This window comes from Lepus europaeus, chromosome 3 (genome assembly GCF_033115175.1).
Source record: "Lepus europaeus isolate LE1 chromosome 3, mLepTim1.pri, whole genome shotgun sequence".
NCBI lineage: Eukaryota > Metazoa > Chordata > Mammalia > Lagomorpha > Leporidae > Lepus > Lepus europaeus.
The window spans coordinates 15,142,545-15,156,494 of record NC_084829.1 but is presented as its reverse complement, the minus strand read 5'-3'; the positions used below and the strand labels follow the sequence as shown (position 1 = coordinate 15,156,494).

General features: G+C 43.9%; 1 protein-coding gene across 3 annotated transcripts in view; it reads right to left on the bottom strand.

The window, feature by feature from the left end:
* The window catches only part of JARID2 (jumonji and AT-rich interaction domain containing 2), a 254,562-nt gene that overhangs the window by 125,302 nt on the left and 115,310 nt on the right, over positions 1-13,950 (bottom strand). For 2 of the 3 annotated variants that reach the window (XM_062184688.1, XM_062184691.1), the window contains one exon: positions 13,617-13,752. In XM_062184688.1, coding sequence (XP_062040672.1) covers positions 13,617-13,752 — 136 coding nt within the window. Of the gene's footprint in view, positions 1-13,616; positions 13,753-13,950 lie in introns of those variants that run through there. The other variant, XM_062184692.1, reaches the window with a different exon arrangement.

The following is a 13,950-nucleotide window of genomic DNA, read 5'->3' as shown; positions in this document are numbered from 1 at the left end:
GAAAAGGGCTAGGAAGGGAACCTGATGGTGGTGGAGTAAGCTGATGGGTGGGTAAGGCCAGCATTTTCCCTCAGACCTTCCAACTTCCACCTGCTTCCCTGTGGCTTGGGTGGAGGTGTGGAAATCTGTTAACTTGGTGACAGGGAAAACTGCTGGGATCCAGTGGTTTATCAACAGAGTGTGAGCAAGTCACACAGAAGGCAACACACAGGTTTCTGCTCCTTAACGCAGCATTCTGCCCTTGAAGCCACAGCGAGAAGAGGCAAAAATGAAAAAAGAACAACTTCCATACTAGGAAGAACACTTGTTGACTACAGCCCTCCAAGTATTTTCCCCCCTTTAATTTAATCGTCAAAGAAATAAAATGAAAGCTATGTGCAGGTTTTGGAAAACAGGATCTCCAGTTTAATCCAGTTTTAAAAAGAAAAGAACAGACTGCAAATCACATTCCCTTCATGCTTCTATTTTCAGTAAAAATGTGCTAGAGGGTAGAGGGGGAGTGACCAGTGTAGGGAGTATACACAATGTATTTTTTTGCAAAATGCCCACTGTCTTAGTATGGATAATGATATGTTTCCCCTTAGGGTGCAACCTCACCTTGTATGACAGCTTCCTAACTCCTGGCATCTTAATTTGTAAGGGGAGTACAGGCCGAGAGTGGAGAGTATGCCAATATTTTCCTCAGAGGGATTCAGAAAGTGCCAGCTGAGAGTCTTCCAGCTCACCCCTTTAAAAAAGCTCTGCAATGCTTTCCAACTGAGCAGGCTGGAAAGGTCCTTTTCAAATAACACTGGCAACATAGTCTGAAGGTAGGCAAATTACTGGATAACTACAGGGTGATGCCACCAGGGAACACACCAAGCAATGTGTAGACAGCTTCCTGTATGCCAATGATACTTATAGGATGATTCTACTGCTGCAGCACCTGCCTGAATCATGCCTGGAGAGGACTCATCCCCATTTCAGAATCACTCAAGGAAAAGGCATGACCGTTTAACTTTTAAAAACACGCACTGGCCGGCGCCGCAGCTCACTAGGCTAATCCTCCGCCATGCGGCGCCAGCACACCGGGTTCTAGTCCCGGTTGGGGTGCTGGATTCTGTCCCAGTTGCCCCTCTTCCAGGCCAGCTCTCTGCTATGGCCTGGGAGTGCAGTGGAGGATGGCCCACGTGCTCTGCACCCCATGGGAGACCAGGAGAAGCAGCTGGCTCCTGCCTTCAGTTCAGCGCAGTGCGCCGGCCGCGGCCGCCACTGGAGGGTGAACCAACGGCAAAAGAAGACCTTTCTCTCTGTCTCTCACTGTCCACTCTGCCTGTCAAAAAACAAACAAACAAACAAACCAAAAAAAAACATGCACTAAAAATTAGTACAGGAATTCTCCTGAACACCCAACTCACAGAGGAAAGGAATGAGTCAAAGGGTTCCAAAGCGGAGATCTGGGTCTGCCTTTATGCATTAATGGCTGTATGACCTGCTGAAAGCCATGCTAAGCAAAAGTACACTGCTACTTTAGTGAGTGCCAAAAACTGTCCCAGAAGCCTCAGGCCCAATGGCCATACAACCACTAAGAACAGTATTGCCAACCACCACCAGGATGCCAACCTATCTGCTGAAGTGAAACATAGACCCAGTTAAGGACTAAACCAAAAGGCAAGGATAGGACAGGTTACACAGGAAGAAGGTAAGTGTGCAGAACAAGCCAAATCAGCCACTAGACCAAAGTGTGAATGACACAGATGCCTAGGGACAGGCCAGGGAACAGTAAAGAAAGAAGAGGCTGGGTCCTAACATATGGCACACATGCAGGGGTACAAACTCTCCTTGCCTGTCATTGCGGGACACAGGGTCAGCCTCATCAACTTATACCCAAAGCTGGGCTGAACCAGGTGACTGCTGTCCCTTATAGGCAGGCCTAAAGCTATGAGATAGCTCACATATATTCCTCAGCATCTTCATATCTCTTCCAAAGAGAGATCTAAATCATTCTATAATCTTTGGGGAAGATATTATTTAGAAAGAAAATCTAGCCTCTGAAGAAGCATATGAAAGACTTCAGAGGAAGCCACGAGAATAGATATTTGGCAGCAGGTGAGATTAAGAACAAATTGTAAATTAAGAGATTTATGGACTGTAGGGTAATTTCCCAAAAGCATTTCTAGTAATCACTCCTCTGGCTTTAAAGGCATACCATATAGGACTCTAAACATTTAATGTGGCTCAAGTAATAATAGGTTATTTCCAAAAGCTAAGTAAAAGGCCTTCTAAATTGGAGGGAAATGGGATCTAAGAAATTCAAAAGCACAGCAAACTGCACGAGTCTATTGTGGCAAATCTGATAGCAATTAAAGCTCCATGAACACACACATCACCAAATTCAAAGCATGAAATGGGTCAGATTAAGAAAACACATGAGGCCCTTCTTTGGGAGGGTTGGGGGCGGGGGGGAGCAGTTTGTGACATTATTATTTTACAAGAATGAATACAAATAGGCAAAGTCTATTCACAGGCAAGGGACATCTGGCTGAATAGAAGCCTATCTGGTGCCCCAACAACTTCTGCCCTTGCTATTGTTGTCAAGCAGACATGGCTGGAGAGCACCACCTCATACCACACTCACCTCACAATGTTCAGGCGAGTGAGTGAAGTTACCTGTGTAACAGAGTTCCTCAAACAACCTCTGACTAAAAGAGATATCCTTCCAGGGCCACCTCTATTGCAAACGCCTTTCTTCTTAATTTTATTTAGGTGAAAGGCAGAGTTACAATAAGGGGGAGAGACAAAGAGAAAGAAAGGAATCTTCCACCCCCTGATTCATCCCCAAATGGCCACGAGCCAGTAGCCTAAAACTACATCCAGTCACCAGCATGGGTGCTAAGGACCCAGACACTTGAGCCATCTTCTGCTGCTTTCCCAGGCTCATTAGCAGGAAGTGGAGAAGTGGGTATTGGAAAGAGCACTGTTGATGTTAAGATGCCAGCACAACAAAGGCCCACCAATACCCTTTAAAACTTTAGGGCCCTTTAGATCTCTTCAAGCCTTGGAAAACTCTAGGCCCTCACACTCTTCAGTAGCACCTCTCCATGCTTCTCGGCTCCTTGAACTAAGGGACCTAGGCTAACCCATGTGGTCTCCCTAAAGTAGGCACCTAGTGAATATGTATCAATCAGAATTTAATCAAATTGAGAGAAAAAGTGACTTCTCTAAGGTCAAACAGCTCTCAGGATTTCCTGACTAATGAGGCAAATGTTCTAGTACCACATATCACATCATAAGGACAAAAATTCTGCAGCATAACAGGGCAATTAAGCACAATTACAATGATATTGTCAGTGCTTCCAAGCCTCAATGAATACTAGAGTGTTATGGAGTTGAGTGTATCCCCCAAATTCCTCTGTTGAAGCAATAACCCCAAATACGACTATATTTAGAGAAGGGGCCTATGAGGAGGTCAGAGAGGTCCTAAGGATGGCACCATGATCTTATAGGGCTGGTGTCCTGTCTGTAAGCAGAGGGAGAAACACCAAAGACAGCTCTTGCCCACCAGGTGAAGACAGCCAGGAAGACTACACTCTACAGGACCCCAGTTTGCCAGCACCATGATCTTGAACAAAGACATCCAGAACTGTGAGACTTACATTTGTCTTGCTTAAGCCACCCTCTCTCTGGTTTTTTGTTTTGGAAGCCCAAGCTGAGTAACACAGAGACCTTCATTACAGCCAAAACATGTCAGCAATCCTGCCACACTGCTGTCAGATCACAGTTTGCTCCCAGGTCCAGCTAAGCAAAACATTCCTTCAAATAAATAAATAAATCTTTAAAAATATGACCTCTAGGCCGGCACCGTGGCTTAACAGGCTAATCCTCCGCCTTGCGGCACCGGCACACCGGGTTCTAGTCCCTGTTGAGGCACCGGATTCTATCCCGGTTGCCCCTCTTCCAGGCCAGCTCTCTGGTATGGCCCGAGAGTGCAGTGGAGGATGGTCCGGGTCCTTGGGCCCTGCACCCGCAAGGGAGACCAGGAGAAGCACCTGGCTCCTGGCTTCGGATCAGCAAGATGTGCCATCCGCAGCGGCCATTGGAGGGTGAACCAACGGCAAAAAGGAAGACCTTTCTCTCTATCTCTCTCTCTCTCAATATCCACTCTGCCTGTCAAAAGACCTCTAGCTAGCTTACCTTTGGGAAAAAAAACTAATTGGGAACCCAAGTTCCAGAATTTCTTAAAATTAAAGGTACGCGGGTCTTGCACTTTGGCATAGTAGGCTATGCCACTACCTGCAGCTCCGGCATTCCATATGGACATTGGTTCATGTCCTGGCTGCTCCTCTTCCATTGAGCTCTCTGCTATGGCCTGGTAGATGGCCATAGCAGTAGTAGATGGCCCAAGTGCTTGAGCCTGGAAGAAGCTCCTGGCTTCAGATCAGCCCAGCTCCAGCCATTGCAGCCATTTGGGGAATGAACTAGTGGATGGAAGACCTTTCTCTCTGTAACTCTACTTCTCAAATAAGTACGTAAAATCTTAAAAAAGAAAAGAAAGATACTCAGGATAAATATAACTGATAAGCATAGAATACCAACAGCCGTGGTTAAAGTGCTACAATAGGAAGGTGGCACTGAAGAGCACAGAAACGGAACCTGCTCGAAGCCCTGTCTGCTCTGGACTAGCACAGTTCAGACACAAAACTGACAATGCTATAGACTTTCCAACTGTTCGTGAAGATCGGCGTAATCAGTGTCAGGAGGAGCTGCTCAGGAAACACATATGAGCCCTTGGCCGGGAGGCACAATCAGTCCCCAGTTGGCACTCTCACGCACCTGGGACATTCTGGGCAAGCAGAATAAAGCCACGCATAATCATAAAAACCTAGCCAACACCAAAACAAATCTACAGTCTAAAGAAATAAAGGGGTATGAAGAAATTTCTGTGGTGATGGAGAGTACTTTATCCAGATGGTGTACTGCTGACACAGCTATGTGTGCACTCATCACTGCTTCTCAGATTATACACTCAACCCTAACTTGACACGCCTGTTCTACTAAAGGATACTAGAACCTGTTACTGTGTTTACTAACATGCTCAAGGAAGGGCTGCTTCAGGCAAGGGGATATATCAACAGGCCTCTGGATTAGGAGAACGAAGTCACATAGATGTGTACAAAAAGAAAGATGTAGGACAGAGGGGACAGCAAGAGCAGAAAGAGTACAACTGGTGTACATAAAATAGCTAAAACAGGTGTGGTGAATGAGGCAGAAGCAGAAGAGGCAGAGAGACACTAGAGGTGCTTCAATCAGCAGACTGAGGATGTTTAGCGATCATGTGAAAACAGATGGAAAGATAGCTCAGGAGAACAGGGGCCTAGCATGTGCTAATTTCCCTGTTTACAGGCTTGTGCTGCCTGCCTGAAGGATAAAAAGGCAGATTCTGAGAGAGCAGTAGGAGGCTGCAGTACCTACACAAGCTCCAGCTTATGACAGCCTGGACCAGCAGCGGTGGTGCATTTCGAATTCTGAAGACAATATGATTTTAAACATGCTTGCTAACATCTGGGGGGAAATGGAAAAGAAAAGTAACAGATGATCCAAGATTTTCACCACAGTGATTACAATAGAGTTCCAGTTACCAGCAAGAAAGATGGGTGGGTTATACCAGATGAGGGTAGAGAAGGAGAGTTGGCTCTGAAAGAGCTGAAGTTCATGAGGCCTACAAAGAAATTAAAGTGCAGAAGTCAAGTAGATAGGGGAACACAAAAGTGTGCCATTCAAAAACACTGCAAACACTGCCCAAGGGGCAACTGAAGCCCAAAGACGGGGTGCGTGTCTATTTTGTCAGTTAAGAAGCCACCTGGGCCACAGCATCCCACTATCAGAGTGCCTGGATTCAAGTCTCAGCTTCTCTCCTCATGAGTTTCCTACTATTGTATATTGTGGGAGAGAGTAGGTGACGACCCAAGTAGTTGGGACCCTGTGCCCACATGAGAGTTCCTGACTCCTGGCTTCAGCCTGACCCCGAAAATGGAACACCTATGACTCTGTAAATGGAACACCTATCAGTCTCTGAAATCAATAAAAATCAATAAAAAATTTAAACACAAAAAATCTGAGAGCGCAGAAAATTAGATTTGGCAACCAAGGTCATTCATTACTGGTATTGTTAAGTATCTAAGGGGTACAATAGAGAAATGGAAAATATAATTATGAATATAAATAGTACTTTAAGTGGGTAAAATAGACACTTTTTGGAACTGAATTTGGCTATAATATTAAGAGAGAGACTAAGCATCAGGAGATATGAGGTCAATGGAAGATTTAGCTTATTGCGGGACATATGTTTGTATAATGATGAGAATGACTACTAATGATGGATAAATGATGGAAAAAGAGGTGATAATTTCCAGGGTGGTATCACAGGGGAGGCAGAGATCACATGGCAACAAAGGCTGACAGATGACTGCTTTAGTACACGAACACAGAAGCTAACCAAATATCCAGAGACCCTTCTAGGACGACCTTTAGCCTTAAAAAGTATTCCAGATCACAAGAGACTTCCATTTTCTTCTCTTCAATGCCCTTAGAAGCTGGGCTTCTACCTCTGAAAGCAGGAAAACAGCAGAAAAGTGGTCTGATTCAAGTTCAGATGTCCACCCTGACACACTCCCCACCTCTGCCCTAATCATGGGCTCTGATCCAGGTGACACTACATAGGAAGTATGGCCCTCCTAGAAAAGCAATTTAATATGGGAGGGGAATCGAGAGGGAATCAGGGAAAGGGAGAAAGATGGCGGTTGATGTGACTGGAGGCCACTAGATCTCAGGCACAAAGTGACAGAAATTAACCTCCATAAGCAACTCCACTCTTGGCTCTCCATGAAGTGCCTACTAGAAAGGGTGGCAACACATGTGGTATTTAAACTGGATTTTACATTCCAATCAGTCTTCAACATGATCTAATATTTCCAGTTAAGCTCCTCATCAAGGTTTGAAATTCCTCTCTGTAAAATGATCCATTTGATCCATATACCTCTAAAGAAACCCTCCCTGCTACAGCAAGTCTTCACTTTGCACAATACTGCCCTGATGCAAGAAACTTGCCACAGCAGCCCTGACTGCACTAGAAGATCCATTTGCTGTTCTCCATCCCTGCCGCCACCACCACCCCCTCGCCTAATGCTGAGCCCCTGCTTCACTTTGATTCCCTGCTAGACTACTCACATCAGACCAGATACCAAACACCACTGGTTTTAAAAAGCTGCACATACTGTTCTCATGTTAAGACATGAACCTCTAAAATTAAAAAAAACTCACAATTAAGATAGCTCACACTTTTTCATTCATTCTTACCAAAACATAGAATACTAGTATATCATTCAGTGACATCTTAGATGAAATAAAGGTGTTAGCAGTCCTCCAAAATTAGCAGTTAGAACTTGGCTTTTAACACCAGACACTAAATAAAGTTCCCTTAAGAGACGCTTCATATACCATATTTAGGATATAACCAAAAACATAAACAAAGCTACTAAAACAAAGCAATCCAGGTGTCTCAACTGCATCTTTTCCCAGGAAAGATGTAGCTTTGTTTTAAGCAATTAAGGTTAAGTTGTTTACCAAAAAAAAAAAAAAAAAAAAAAAGTTGCCTCTCATTTCACTCAGCTTTCTTTCACACTGTGTGTATGAGACATGAGCCAGCACGGGAGAGGGAAATGAAAGTCCTAGAGACAACCGAGTTGGAGAAAACTTCCTAGCCAAATTGCAGCGTCAGCCCAAGTGCAGCTAGGCAATGGTCCCTACTGCAGGAGCAGTTCAATACAGGTTGGGCAGAGATGGCTGTTTTCTCCTTTAAGAAGAGTATCTCCTGTCTAGAAGGAAGAACCGCTTGAGAACAGGCAGAGCTGCAAATGTAAGGCACAAACAGAAGGCAGCTGTGCCCTTTGCTGAGGGATGGTAACCAGGTAACCACACACCCAAACAATCTCTCATTCCAAATACTGCTCCACGAATAAAGGACCATGAATCAACGTGCTCTGGCATTTCCGATTTTGACTCATTCATACTTTTCCGACTTTTAGAAAATTTATAGGAGGGGGTCTAAGTTTTATTCTGTAAATGAGAATGAGAGCTTTGTCAAGAATCTCTCAGATTAAAAATTCTATTCCTGGGGCACAGTGGTGTAGTGGCTAAAGCCACCACCTGCACTGCTGGCATCCCCTACGGGCACCAGTTCCAGTCTCGGCTGCTCTACTTCTGATCTAGCTCTCTGCTATGGCCTAGAAAAGCAGTGGAAGATGGCCCAAGTCCTTGGGCCTCTACACTGGCAAGACCTGGAAGAAACTACTGGCCCCTGGCTTCAGACTGGTGCAGCTCCAGCTGTTGCGGCCATCTGGGGAGTGAACCAGCAGATGGAAGACCTCTCTTTCTCTCTCTGCCTCTCCCTCTCTGTAACTCTGCCTTTAAAATAAAATAAATAAACCTTTAAAAAAATTCTATTCCTTCAAAAAACTGGAGAGGGTTGTTATAAAACAGGAGTGACACAGACGTGGAGCATGTCCCATATCTGCAATGTGAATACTGGTTGGGGGCTACAAATCAGCAGTGACGGCCACCACTGCTCACATGATTTCCAGGCTATAGGATCAACAAGAATATTAAAAAGAAATAACAAACACATCTGCATGTCCATGACCAGAGAACAAAGCCATGAATCAGAGAAAAGGTTTTGATTCTCTCTATTGCTAGTTTTATAAAATAGTTAACATGCTTTCACAAGGCTTCTCTGCCAAGGCCAAAAATCTGAATTTATCTCCTTCTAAAATATTATGCTTTAAGGGAAGACATCCACAAATCTTAATTTTTAGAATACTAAAGAGTATTCCAAAATTTTATTTCTTCGGCACAAAGCCTGGGCTCTCCCAATAATCCAACCTTGGCCTGCACTCTCCTCATCTTCATAAAAATAGCTTCTCTTCATAATACAGCAGATGCACAAATAGTGAGAACCCCCTCTAGGTTAGCTATCACAACTACTGACTGGAAGATATTAAGGGTTCCCTTTAATCACAAGTGTTCAATGGCCAAAGCGCTTACTAATCGGACATGACATTTATAGGGAGCAAATGAAATTCAAACACAGCTAATAGCTCCCTTTTCTTACTGTGTAATTATGAGTACTCATTATTTGTATAGCATGTTATTATTTAAATATCCTTAATTTTAGCCCCAGCAGGCCAAGGGCCCTCAGAGGTCTCAGCCTCTGCCAGTCCTTTCCGAAGCTCCTGCCAATTTATTACAGATGGGGAAAGTGGCATTATCCATAGCAGGAAGCAGATAGAAGGCTCACAATCAGCAAATCTTAGCACCTCCTTGCCCCTCAGCCCAGCTCTAACCAACAACTAAAATGATGGCTTCAATTCCTACATAGACCATCCTGGAGGCAATTCAACATTCATATTTGTTACTAGTGGGGGATAGGGATGGGGGGTAGGGAGACTCCCATTTCTTGTCATTTCAGAACCACAAAAGCAAGAATGATGGCAGACATGGATTTTAAGACAATTAAAAAAAAAAAAAAAAAAAAGGATGAGTACCCTCAACTGTCTTGTGTCTGCTTATGATATTTCTAGCATGCAGACCTGCAGAATCAACAATTAAGCGCAGAATACTGTTAATGCCAGTTAATGTTATGGCAAAAAATTCTGATTCTTCTCAGGAAAGCGTGGCAGAGTCAATAATCCAGAAACAACTTTGCTTAAAAAATAATAATGGAGAAATGTAAAATACCAAGTGTTCACTGTAACTGTTATGAAGAAGCAGTGTGATTTTCACTCATTCTGTGTTGAAAGTAAGTACTGGATGCAAAGTTATACACCTAAGCTAGAATTCCAATTCTGCTACCTTAGGTGAACTCATTGCCAACCAGATGGGCCCCTACTGTGGCACTAGCAGCCCATGTGGGTGCCAGTTTACGTCCTGGCTGCTCCTCTTCCAATTCAACTCTGTTCATGACCTGGGTAGACAATAGAAGACAGCCCAAATGCCTGGGCCCCTGCACACCAGTGGGAGACCCGGAAGAAGCTCCTGGCTTCTGCCTTGGGATTGCCTCAGCTGCAACCATTGCAGCCACTTGTGGAATGAACCAGCAGAAGGAACTTTCTCTCTCTACCTCCCTTTCTCCATAACTCTACCTCTGAAATAAATAAATAAAATCAAAGTAGGAAGGGTGGGGGGAGGGAGAGAGCAAGAGGGATAGGGAGGGGGAGGGAGGGGTGGAGGGAGGTGGGAGGAGGACACTACCACATATAACACTCAAAGCCTTACAAGGCAGCTTTTCTTCAGCATACACAGGTAGAGATGAAAATGTCAGGAACTCAGAGATGCGTCATGGCCTAACATCCCAAGGCATGGGAAAAAGGGAAAGAAGGCAGAAGCAAACATCTATGTGGAACACAGACACAGGCACTCATCTTAGCCTATTCAGTATCCTAAGTTGAGAGCACCTACATCAGCTCTAAACCAGGCAACCTTAAACTCTATGACCAGACAAAATGCTGAGACAATTAGAACAGGAATGATGGGATTTTTTTTTTTTTGGGGGGGGGGGGGGGGAGGAACAGGCAGAGATAGAGAGAAATGTCTTCCTTCTGTTGGTTCACCCCCCAAATGACCGGGAGCCAGGAGCCAGGAGCCAGGAGCCAGGTGCTTCCTCCTGGTCTCCCACGCAGGTGCAGGGCCCAAGGACCTGGGCCATCCTCCACTGACTTGCCGGGCCACAGCAGAGAGCTGGACTGGAAGAGGAGCAACCGGGACAGAACCAACGCCCTAACTGACTAGAACCCGGTGTGCCCGGGCCGCAGGTGGAGGATTAGCCCAGTGAGCTTCAGCCCATGATGCGATTTTTTTTTTAACCAAGTGAATTATTTAAACTTTTGAAAAGGGGATTGGAGACTAATAAAAAAAAATTTTTAAGCTAAAAGACAAGCATATACCTTGATCTCTGTACTTTCTCTCCCGCTGCTAATCTGCATTAGATTTATCTATGGGACAAGGTATTAGTGACAACCGACTACAAAGCATCTGCCTAGTCTGGCTGTCCACAAGGAGTCCATGGAGTGGAGACATGCCCCTAAGGATAACAGAACCTTTAAAGGGTGAAGCACAATGGGAAGTCTTTAGGTCACTGAAGGCTTGCTCTCAGAAGGCTGTTATGAAAAGTAGAGCCTCCTCTGTTTCCTAGCTCTTTCATCCAGAATCTGCCATGAATCCAAATCCTGAGCCTGCATATCATGCCTTTTGGTTTATTCTGCGAAAGTGTGAACTAAATAAATCTCTGTTCTTCATAAGGTGCTTGTCTCAGGTATTTTGTTAGAGTACTGAAAATCTAACCATTAGAGAGGATAGAAGATATCTGTCTCTCCATCCCTAACTCTACCTTTCAAATAAATAAAATAAATCTTAAAAAAAAAAAAAAGACATAACAATGTAACTTGTGAAACCAGGAGGTATGTTTACTCAGAACATGTGCAGAAATCCAATATTCAGAATAACAAAAAGGAAGCCATGGAATCTTACCCACACAAGTGTCACCACAAAGCATAAAATCAAGTTCACAGCCGTTTCACCAGCAGAACTGAAGCCTGAGTGCCAGCATCTCTGCTTAACGGACAAGTCTATCAGGGTTAAAGGCAAACAACCATGACAAAAGCAATGATCACAACAGAAGTATCTTGTTTCCTTACAATTCCTTCCTCAGTACCAATCCCCTGACGATATCAACATCAAAACTCCAAGTTGTCAACTGGCTGGCAGCACTAATTGCTTCTTGAAAGATGAGCTTAATAATTTTCAATTATTGACCCACATCCTATGTTTAGTAAATCCCCGACATGTGGTGAATTTCTTCTTCTAAAAGCAGGCATTTTCCAGTCGAGAAAGGTTGGATTATTTTCAAAGAAGCACTAAGGCCATCTTCCCTCCTCATCAGCAAGAAAAGGGCTTTCCTTACTATAACTACAAAACCTAAAACTATAGCAGCTATTGCTCTACTGTAACTCTAGGATCCTAGGACATTCTTATTCATCACCTACTCCCCCCCCCCCCCCGCCAAATTCACACAAATCAAAAAGTACACTCAGTATAAAGCAATGTTCCCTAAACACGCACAGGGTTTAGTTTACCATACCACCAGAAGGAGTAGATGGAGATCCAAATAAAAATATACAATCTCTTTTAGGAAAAGCACATATGGCAGTACAAATTGTGTACCATGGCAGTAGAGTCCACAATTTTTTAAAAAAATAAAATTTATGCACTTGAAAGGTAAAGAGAGAGAGACAGAGAGGGAGCTGGAAGAGAGGGACCACGGAAGAGAAGTGGAGCATCCGGGAATCGACCCAGCATCCTTAGCACATGTCAGTACTTCTGTTTCCTCCAAATTTAAAGCTTTAACTGCCCTATTCTCAAAGCTGGCTCTGGGTTGGTGGACACAGGGTACAACAGTATCACCAAACACATCTATAATACTACAGTTTTAATGGTTGGTCTCAAAGCCAACTCAGACACAAGAAAGAAAATCCAGAGTGGAGGCAAGTAACTTATTTGAAGTCATACAGCAATAGAAGATGATTCTGTTCAAAGAGTGAAACCTGTGGCTGAATGGAAGACGTGGTTCCTGAAAACCTCCATGGCTTTATGGAAGCAGTTGGGCAACAGGTCTGTCTTATTTCCAACTAGAAGCTGTCATAACACACACAACTACACATTCAGGGAAAGACCAGGAAAATTAGCATTGAACATGTCATTTTATACCCTGGCAAACTGTCAAGTACCTCATATATGAAAACTCCCCTATGACCTGATCTAAGGCTCCAAAACAGAAGAGGATCTCATTTCCATAGGGCCAGGGAAGTACAAATTGGAACATGGACAATTCATTCATATTTATTTAGCCTTCTAAGAAACTAACAAGAGCAGTGGCCTTGTGGATTATCACCACAGGCATTCCCCCTGAAATAATACAGTAATCCACAGACAACAAGGATCTGCAAATTCTTTTTGGGATGTGCTTTCATCTGAATGGTACTAACCCTGGAGAAAAGGATATCATAATAAACTCAGAAGCCAAGTTTTCATACAAGCTCTGTTTGTTAAGCATCCAGAAGAGGAATTCTAGGTCACTGGATCCCTACTGCCCTGCAGCAACTTGCCTGACCTGTTCGTCAAGAAGCAAGTAATTAGCAGCCTACTGTGCCCAACCTGAGGAAGGGCCACAGGGCTTTAGACAGGCTGTTTCCTGCAGACTGGGCAAAAACTAAAAACTCCACATTTTAGCAGATTACCAAAGGGTTCTTCCCATGTACTTGAGTATATAATAAAACCTGCAAGACAGGATCTATGTTCTACACTGGATGTAGGGGACAGACTAAAGCACCTTGTCCATTACATTATATAGTACATGAACGAACATTTTACAAAAATCAGTCTGCAAGCACAATATCACATAACGTACAGATGCCATCAGGTGCCTGGTCTAAGTAGCACAAACTGCTGGAAAACAAACAAGTGAACAGCAAGGCCATACACAAGAACAGCACCTACTCCCACCAGAAGTCCATCCACTGTTCACTCACCATTCACTGTTTTCAGGCTCCCAGGAATGCCTTCCCCCTGCTGCCTCTTCTGGGCATTCTTGAACTCCTTCAGAGACAAATAAAGGACTTTACGTACCACCCTTTCTTCTGACCATGGAATCCCGTCACTGTCATCCTGGAGAAATATAACAAAGAAAGAGAACCAGAGAATTACTGAAAAACAAGTACACAAGCAAATATTCAGGCACAATGAACTTTCTTCTCTTTTGGAAAATTTCTGATAAACATGTAATACTTTTATTCTTTTTTAATGTCCTTACTTGAGAGGAAGAAATAGACAAGAGAAATAGACACAGTGAAAGAGCACTCATCT